Source organism: Malaya genurostris, chromosome 3 (assembly GCF_030247185.1).
Source record: "Malaya genurostris strain Urasoe2022 chromosome 3, Malgen_1.1, whole genome shotgun sequence".
Taxonomy (NCBI): domain Eukaryota; kingdom Metazoa; phylum Arthropoda; class Insecta; order Diptera; family Culicidae; genus Malaya; species Malaya genurostris.
Window position 1 is genome coordinate 26,732,941 of NC_080572.1, and position 10,430 is coordinate 26,743,370.

At 37.4% G+C, this 10,430-nt stretch overlaps 1 protein-coding gene across 10 annotated transcripts in view; it reads right to left on the bottom strand.

Moving 5' to 3' along the window:
• Nucleotides 1–342: 342 nt before the first annotated feature.
• The window catches only part of LOC131437501 (neurogenic protein mastermind), a 256,373-nt gene continuing 246,285 nt past the window's right edge, over nucleotides 343–10,430 (bottom strand). For all 10 annotated transcript variants that reach the window (XM_058606888.1, XM_058606889.1, XM_058606891.1 and 7 more), the window contains 2 exons: nucleotides 4,947–5,906; nucleotides 343–4,883 (listed from right to left, as the gene is read on the bottom strand). In XM_058606888.1, the coding sequence (XP_058462871.1) occupies nucleotides 4,237–4,883; nucleotides 4,947–5,906 (1,607 nt within the window). In that variant the 3' untranslated portion in view covers nucleotides 343–4,236. The remainder of the gene's footprint in view (nucleotides 4,884–4,946; nucleotides 5,907–10,430) is intronic.

Sequence of the window (10,430 nt, forward strand, 5' to 3'; positions counted from 1 at the left end):
GAATCCTACCGTACTATGCAGGTTCGCTCTCACACTTACACGTACACAAAAAACCAAATATTTCAAAAACGTACACAAAAAATCAAAATTTTCGAAAATTTCATGTACTCTCCCCTAAGGTGATTTTTCAAGGGTTTTTATTATTTTGGTTGCAGTATCTAAACTACATTAAACGCAGGAACTCGATATTTACAGTTGCATTTTTTCTAAGAAAGCAAAAACACGTAAATCGAAATGTGTATCAAAAAATGACAATTCCTTGAAATTATCCAATGTAGAAACAATCAGAGAACTGTGGAATGCGTTCGGAAACTGTTTTAGTTCAATAGAAGTCTGTACACCTTCAATTAAATTATCTATTTTTATTCTCTTTTATTCCTTGTGCCAATGAACTTGTTTTCCATGTTTTCATGATTTTTTGTTGTTATATTTGTCGTAAGTAAATGATTTTCAATGCTGTTGCTTTGTTTACATTTCACCGTATGCGGAGAAATAAAAAATATAGTAAAAATATGTACATCTCAAATGAAAAATATAAAAATATTCTTTTTATAATCATAAGGAAAATATCTGTTTGTAAAAAAATCTCCCCCTTGCACCTCGTTCGGAACTGTACACGCGTATCTAGAATAGTAGATCGCTAAACATATCTGGCATTCAAATTTTCTTCAAAAAGTAAAAAAAATATACATTTAAAATTCCACTTATCGCAGTACGAAAACTATGCCGTGAAACATGCACAGCAAAAATAATTAACTGAATATGCGTTTCATGGGAAAAAACAACTTGCAACTGTACAAAACTAAAGGTTAAACTGAATCTGAATCCGTACTCAGTATACCTGTGTGTATGTGAGTAAATCCTTAAAACTTTCTGTATACATTTTTTTCGTATATGTGAATAAGTAAACCGTTTCAACCAACGGGTTGTAGAATGATGTTCACTATATCTACTCAGAGCCACTAATGACTGACTGGTCTTGTTCATTAACTATATATCTGTGACTGTTGCTGTCGTCAACAAATGAAAATTTTGATCAACTATTTTCATCTGTTTTTCGCCTTGGTTTAGTACTAATGTCAATTATGTAACTATTTCTACTAGTACTAACAGACTACTGTTGTTGTTGACTACTGTTTAGTTTGTCGTTTGTCATTTAAGATTATGTTATTTAACATCGGTTTTGTTTAATAAATAGTCGCACGGTGACCAGGGTTTGTTTAATTCTGCGTTTTAATTTAAATACTTATAAATTACAGTTACAGTACGAAGAAGTTGAATTTAACTGACGACGACCTTTGATTGACTATACTCGAGACTTTTGTAGTTGAAAGTAGACCAATCCCGGTAGAATAGTAAGTAACTGTTCCTGTATGTATGCGCTTGTGCCCCAGTCTCATAGTAAAGGTTCCAATGAAATGTAGCCATAGTTGTAAAATACCGACCAGCTTTGATAAAATTAAACTAAACTGTACTCAGCTTCACGTTACTCAAGCGAAGTGTCCCTGAGACTGATTCAAAACTCATGTTCTAGTAAAATGTTCTAGTAAAATATTTTGCACAAATACCTGGAAAATACGGAGTGATCCGGTTTCAAGCTGACTAAAGTGCTGAAGATGCCGAAATAATAGTTTGTCGTGTGCTCCAAACCTACAAGAAACCCTGAGTGTGAGGTAGAATCAGCGGACATATGATAACACTGGAACCAGGGATCTTCAGCTGCCCAACAATGTGTTGAAGTGCGTTAAGGGGCAATTACGTTGTCTTTGAGTGGAAATTCAAAAAAAAATATTAGTTTGATTCGTTTTTCCTAATAAAATGATGTTTTTTCACAAAGATTTATCTAGCAAACATCTAGAGGAGAGAGCTGCTATTGTGTTTTTCAACAATGGCTAGTTACCTTAGATTGTAAGTAAAATTTTAAAGCCAACCCCGATCTTTCGGTCCGAGATGTGGTCAGAAGTTATAACACCAACTTTCAAACGGTGCGGAACAACATCTTTGTCGAGAAGGATACAAGTTGTACTAAGCTTGTAAACATGCGAACCGGCATATGCAACAAAATTCCTCGGCCAAAAATCGTGCAATATTCTTGAACGACTCTCGTGTGCATGAGCCGGAAAGATTCAAGTTCGGGTTTGCCTAAAAGTTCGCGAAGAAGGTCACGATTTGGCAAGCGATTTGCAGTCGTGGCCTTAAAACTGTAAACATTCATTACATCTTCGACGATGACATCCCAAGTTTACATAAAAATGTACGTGATAAAGAGACTTTTTAGAGCTAAGGCTGGAGCTAAATAAACGATATAAAAGTGTGTTTTGCTGTTCATCCTCAAGCGTAGAGGCAAAGTCATCTTTTTGCTAGTTTTGGCCAACTGCCATTACTCCAAGGTGGATCTGGTGCGGTATGCTACCAACAGGATCGATATCATCCCCAAGCTAATGAATAAATGCTCCGAATTATCCAGAATTTCAACCAATCGAAAAATATTGGACAGTTTCAGTTTCACTTTATTTTTAGTCAGCCTTTCAGTTGACTACCCGCAGAAAAAATGTACTTTATTTGTAAAAGATGCCTACGTGCATCACGAGCGTACCTTAAAAAAATATATCTTCATATCTGAAAAAGTATTTTGCTGTTTAACCATATCAAATTTGACAAGTTTAATTTTGTTGCCATTACCAATAAGTCTATAAAGTAATATAAATAGAGAATTTTAGCAAATGAACCATAGATGCCCAAAAGCATGTTTTTATAGTAACATCAAAGGAAATGTTTATATATCGATTAAGGATGTTTTGGTCTGGTCTCTGTCGAGTATAATCAGAAGCTTTTTTTAACCCTTATGCATTAATGAAGAGCGAAACAAATAAATGATCATATTTCTAAATTTGTTCAATAGAAAACACTTATTATCCTAACTGTATACAACAATCGAAATACGATATACACAAAATCTTCAATAAACTTAAGAAGTTCTTGCCCGCTTCGTTACTACAAATTATTTCATTTCGGAAACATACATTTACATGTCACGGGACTGGGGCAGCACAATTGCAATAGAACTTCACCCAAAGTAATCCGCCTCGCGCTAAATTGATGCTAGTTTTGAGTTGAGACTAGTGAGGAAGCAGCACGTTTCGGAAAAGTCTGTGTCGAAATGCAGATAAGTTAGTTATTCAATATTTCTATGTTAGCGAATAATGTTTGATTTGATGCTATTAGTGTTTTTTGTTGTTGTTCTGTTTAAATTTTATTACATAAGTTCCATTTAAATTGTTCTATGCATACTGATGTCGTTGTGACATTTTGTTTACTTATCTAGTTCCTATTTAAATGTTAGTTGAAAATTTTGCTTTGAATACAAAATTTTCTACTATCCCCGAACCCCAGTGTGCTACCATCAAATATTCCCTTCAAAAATAAGCTACTTTCTATGATGATCTTTATTTTCCTTCTTTAGAATTGTTACTGTTACTGTCACTTTTATCATCTAGTGTGTTTCATTGTCCGCGTATAAGATGCGAAAAGGTATATGCGTAAACTTCAAATCACAGGAACAACGCCGGTAAACGAAAAGGGTAGTACTTTTTGTCACTCTTCTCGCGGTTCAGGCAGTATGTAACTAACAGATAATGGTCAACAAATCAAAACCACTTCGAAGAAGTCCGTAATATGCTGGCGTGTTTTCATCTAATCCAAACAGTGTCATAAAAGTAAAGGAATGTTTATCCTGATGCTATTATCTTCAGCTATTTACAAACGACTAATTAGTTAAGAGAGTTATTATTTATTTTTTCGACAACACGTCTTTCTGTGTATATTATTCTCGTAATTTTTAATTGTTTTCAATGCAATAAATTAATAGTAACGTACAACGAAAAAAGTGTTGCTCTTACATACTACAGTTTTGTTATGTATATAGAAAAGTAAACCTATTCGTTATGCTTCAACGAGTAGCAAATGCTATGTACAGCAAGAAATACTTCGCTATGTACAGAATTTTTGCCGAACGGTATTCGCTAGCCGACGGCCGTCCTTTGTTTTGATTCATCTTATTTTCGCTAGATGTTTGATTCACTTGTAATTAATAAATATCTGTTATTCCGTGTCGAACATTTTATCGTTCCAATCATCATTGGAAACGAGCCTTACAGGCAATTTTCTTATACTTGAACTATTTCGTTAGTGCTAAATGCAATCAATCTAGCCATCCAACTACTGGATGAACCATTTTTACAGAATATCTTGTATGTTGAAATTATCGTTATCCAGTGAACTGAGAAGATCCTGTGCATTGAACTGACTAGGATCACCCACTGGTAAATTTTCGAGGAACTCTAAACTAAAGTCCGTGTTGGGCATTACGGATGAGTTGTTGTTGGGTCCATTAGGACCTCCGTTGTTACTGCTGCTATTGTTCGCATTGCTATTACCATTGTTGCTATTGTTGTTACCGTTTCCGTTACCTCCTCCGGGTCCTGGTCCTCCTCCTGGACCTGGGCCTGGGCCAATACCAGGATTGTTAAATGAATTCATCACAGATTGTTGCTGGTTCGCCTGCTGCATGGCCATAGTTTGAGTTTGGCTCATGTGCATTTGGCTCATTTGCATCTGACTCATCATACTCTGCTGCTGCATCATGGTCATCTGCTGCATTGGGTTTTGACCCATGCCTCCACCGCCTCCCATCTGCCCTTGTGCCTGGTACATCCCCATACTTTGCTGCTGTTGTTGTTGTTGTTGCTGCTGGCGCAATAGTACCTGTTGTTGCATCTGAAGCTGTGTCATACCACCAGCAGGACCACCACCAGCCGCGGGATCCATTCGACCAACGGGGCCCCCATTAGGCATAACCATTGAGTTACTTGCACCACCTGGACCTGAAACATTGAAGCACTCTTTATGTTATCTCGAGTCACCAAAATTATATTCGAAAAACCTACCCCCTCCAAATCCTCCTCTCATATTGCCACCGTTTCCGGCAAAACTCATACTTTGTTGCTGAGACATAATCATGTGTCTCCACTCAGCTTGCTGCGAACCCATCGGCATTCCTTCGGGACCAACTTGTACATTTGGAGGTCTTTGCACAGAACCACCTCCCATCGGTCCACCGGTGCCTCCTGGTCCGAACCCTCCAAGTCCTCGAGGTCCGGCATGCCCATGCTGCTGCATATAAGCTGCATGTTGTACCCTCATCATTGGTCCGGAGGGCGGAATTGGCTGTTGCGTGATTCGACGCATGGCAGGAAATCGACCACCGGATGCATGTAGCATCTGTTGTTGTTGTGCGGCTAACATTGCCGCATTCGGATTTCCACTCTGCTGTGTTGCTTTGTAGTCAGGTGGTGGAGGCCTGCCTCCCACAGCCATGTGCTGCTGCATCGCCTGTGCTCGGATCATCTGCTGTTGCTGCTGCATGTACCGCATACCCATCGGCCCGGTCGGACCACCCGAAACTCCTCCAGGGCCCATACTGTTATGCATCATTTGTCCTCCCGGACCGCCCATTGAATTTGAAACCATCGAATTAAGTCCACTTAGGCCCCCGTTAGGACCCATGCCCATACCACCCATTCCTAGAGGAACATTTGGATTCTGAACCATTGGTCCACTTCCCATTGGCCCACCGTGGGTCATCGGTCCGGTTGAAATGCCAGAGTTCGGACCACCCGGTTGTGGACCTTGCTGTTGTTGTTGTTGTGCTTGGGGATTCGGTACTCCTGGACCACCGGGTTGCTGTTGAGAACCAGACTGCGGCTGGGCTTGGTTCGACATCCCACCGGGAACATTTCCTTGTTGCTGTTGTTGTTGCTGCTGCTGTTGTCGCTGTCGAAGCGCTTGCTGAGTGAAGTTGATTGTTTGCGACTGCGATACAGTGTACTGGGACTCCATGGAAGAACCTACGGAAAATAAATGGAAAAGTGATTAAGCTGAACTAAAACAAGATTTGAAATGGAAATTAATAAAGGACAAATAAACATTAAGGAGAGACTTATCTTTAAAACAAACGGAGGCGACTAAATTCTATAGAATTACTACCTGAAGTCTTCCAATACTCCGTGAAATAAACGTTGTCATGATAATAGTCAAAAAATTGGGTTGGCGTCGGGCGACTGAGACGGCCGACCCTAACCCATGAGACGAAATCCGCGGCATGACAAACAAATGTTGGCAACACCCTCTTAAATAACAATGAAACTTTCTGGACATGTAGACTATGCCATAAAAATCCACTTGTACGCAGCGGGCAGATTTCCCCCCAGACGGCTGGCTATATCTGCCAGCCATTTTTACCGGACTTTTGCCTGAATTCCGGCAAAAGTCTGGCAACAAAGCAACAACCGTTTCTGACAGAGAATTTCGCCTAGCGGTTATTAACGGTTCTGTTTCTGTCGGATTGTTGCCATACAAGATTGGCAGAACCGTTTTGAATGGCTCTACATTTTTAGCGTAAAGCTTGTTTCATTTATGATTTTTGACATTCCGCAAATCGGCTGTACTTTGCAAACAATGAACATGGAAGCCGAAGGAAGGGAACAAATTGTGCACAGTTATTTGGAAGATCCATTGTGGTCTGCATCTAGGCTAGCTAAACAGCTGAAATTGCCCAGAAATACCGTATGGCGCGTTATTAAACGGTATAAGGAAACATTGACGACAATTCGGAAGCCTCAAGCCAATCGTCGGAGTGAAACTGTCGACCGGAAACTGCGTGATACGATTTTGAAGACGATTAAGAGGAATCCTAATCTGTCGGACCGTGATTTGGTCAGAAAATTTGGTGCTGCCCATAGTACCGTGAAGAGAACTCGACTCCGGGAAGGAATCAAGTCGTATCGAGCTAGCAAACAGCCAAATAAGACCATAAAACAAAATAGTGTGCTGACCAAGTTTGACGGGTGTCTTCTGATGGACGATGAAACCTATGTCAAGGCTGACTTCGGGCAAATCCCAGGTCAAAAATTTTACTTGGCAACGGCGCGAGGGATGTTCCAGCCAAATTTAAATTTGTTTTTGCCGAAAAATTTGCAAGAAAATTTATGATTTGGCAGGGCATTTGCATCTGTGGCAAAAAACGAAAATTTTCGTTACAAATAAGACAATGACATCGGAACTATACCAAAAAGAGTGTCTCCAAAATCGAATTTCACCGTTTTTTCGATCCCACAACCATCGCGTAATGTTTTGGCCAGATTTGGCAAGCTGTCATTACAGCAAAGTCGTTCAAGAACGGTATGCAGAGAAAGGGGTCCAGTTTGTTCAGAAAAACCTTAACCCACCCAATTGCCCCCAATTCCGCCCTTTAGAAAAATACTGGGCAATCATGAAGAGAAGTCTCAAGGCAAAGGGAAAGGTTGTCAAAGACATCAATCAGATGCCCAAGTAACAATTTTTGTTACGCTAGCTTGTTTGTGACTAGTTTGCAACCAGATATTTGAGTGATTGTTACTAACATCTAACCACTTGCATGACTCAAAAAGCGCAGTTTCTACTAAATCGGCTAAAAATATGTTGTCGTTACGTTGTAATGCCATACTGAAATAACTTATTTTTTCATAACTTGAAAATAGCTTATTTCCAAGTAAACTAGTTGAAACTTAGTTACCATCGACATTATAAACATTGAATGAATCCGGAATGCTTTTCTATCATCAATAAAAAAGCAGAAGAGTACTTTAAGTCACAAACTTGATACAAGGTACAAATTTCACAACGATCCAAAAATTGTCGAGCGGAATTCAATTTTACTTAACTGTTTTTTATGCGCCTTTAATCAAAATCTGTTTATAAAGATATAAAAAATAAACAACAAAATAACCCTATGTTCAGAATGCTCAAAATCATTCCAAGTAGAGTGATTTCTCATCATTTTAAATTCATATATCATGAGAACTATAATATTACTACAATCGATGTTCAATCCCTGTATTATTTTCTTCGTGTTTATGACAGTGCATAGAACAAAAATGACTATTCTGCCATTCACTATTTTCGGCAAAAAGTAGTTTTGAAAAAAGTAATATCCTGGTTTAATTTACGTTTCATACACTTCTTGAGACTCCATATTGTGTTCGTCATATTCAAGCCAACAAAGGTTGTTTTGTTTGCATTTTAGTTATCATAACGTTGGGAAAACTTACCGATAACTATCTGAATTAATGAGGAAATTATATGTTATAATCTTATAATATCTAAGTTATTGCTATATCAATTCACAGTAACGATTCACATATACGTTAATGTATTTAGAATGGTTTCTCAACGGAAAATAAACCTTTTTTCAACTAGTAGCTAAAAACATAGCTATGATCAAAGATATGTTAGAATCAAGTAACGATAACTTACAAATGATAGTGAGTTTAATGTTTACGTTATAAAGAAACACTGCGGTCACATTGTTTTAACCAGTATTACATAAAAAACATATTCATGCTCTTGTTGCAACATAGTTTGGACATTGTCGCATCAGAACTAGTTGCGGATTGCTACTTGGGTGACGACCTGATGGAATAAGATAGCTAAAACGATGGACGAAGAAGGTGTGCGCCGCCTAATGAGCCGTGTTACAGGAAAAATTCGAGAATTCCTTCGAAACCGTGACGAATAATTTTATCCGTATTTTTTCATAAAAGTATGAAGAAAACGTTACATTTGTATAAAAAAAGATCTTGAATTCAATAATAAATAACTTAAAAACAGGCAATTGTCTTTGTTCCAATTCTATCTGAAGCAAGATTTATATATGAAAGGCAATAAGTTATTGCCCTTCATATATACTAATTATGGGAAATGTCAACATTGCTTTCTCATTACCAAACATACCCATATTTCAATCTTATTACCTCACCTTTTTTTGTATGTACATGCGGGATTGACGAATATCAAATGAAGTCGAATAAAAAAAAACGAAAAAAGAAGGAAGAGAGAAATAAACAAGACACGTACGGCGAGATAAAGACGCAATTTTTCCTGGACAATTTTGACAGCAGCCGGAATGCATCCAGCCTTCAGACGGTTGCCAGAATTCCTCACAAGCGGGAAGTACCTTCGCTTACTTTGTTTTTCCTAAATTTATCTAGACTAACTTTTGAAAAGGTACAAATTTCTTTTCCATTTTACCAATCAAATAATTATAGTCAAAAAATAAAACATTCTACAAAAATGTTTGACACTAGTAATTTTTCCAATGTCAGTCGAATTTCTTAATAAAAATACTAAAAAAATCTAAATCGAATCTTACACTGAAAAAAATCGATTTAGAAAACTTAAAGTCCATTCACATAAAAATACCATTTTTGATTTTAATAAAATTTTGTCCCATGATAGGTTTATGTTGCATACCAACCGTTCATATGTTGGAAGATATGCAAGGAAAGAAGATACTCTAACAAAAACCGTTTTTTTTGTTAAAACCGATTTTTCATGTTTTCTTTTTATGAAAAATATCCACTTTCACATCACTCACATATCACTTCACTTGATTTTACCAGTATCACGCATAGTGAAATGATCATTGTAGTGGAAAAAACTCATTTTTTACTCTTGTCTCTAAAGCGACTTCCTTAGTAAGGTCCTAAATTCACTTCACTCGATTTTCACTGTGAAGTGATACCGATAATAAGAGTCACAATCACTTCACTTGGTTTTCATCGTGTAGTGATACCGGTAATAAGGGCCATTATCATTCAATGAAACTCAATGGATGAGGAGATTTCACATAATACTCTATCGCTAGTTGCCAATAGTTGTAAAAATTATCAGTGCGGAGCGAGAAAATTATTTAGTTGGAAACTTTAACTTTTTTTCTTAAAAGGAATTTAATTTTCTATATTGGGTCTCACTCAAACCAAAAACGGTGTCATTTGTAAATCGATTTTCTTCAGTGAAGGATTCGATTGAACGAAACTCGTACCAAATCGTATACGAAGTTAGCTGCACCATCTCAGATTTTAACAAATCTTTCTGGGCATGTAGACTTTGTCAAAAAAAAAAGCCACTTTGGGTATCTTTTGAAAAGGGCCAAATTTTTTTATTATTTTTTTCATATGCTTTTAGTCGAAGAATTAAGTTATGTTAACAAAATAAATAGAATTATCGAGACATATCGAGAAAAATTATCGAATCCTACTCTGGAAAAATCAATGTAATAAATTCTTTTAAAGTCGATTCACAAAAAATGTCCTTTTTGATTTTGATTGGAGGTTTTGACCATTATTTCCGATACTTTTGGAACCGGGTTCTGGAGGCCGGTATGCATGCAGTAATTTGCATTTGCATTGGCTGGTATAATTACTGGCTCGTTTGGTCAGTAACTTGCATTGGAGCAGTTTTGATTTCAATTCAGAGTAATTTTTGTCTTACTCATATAGAAAGGTTATGCAATAACTGTGAAAACCGACTATTGAACCGAGGACCGGAGGGCC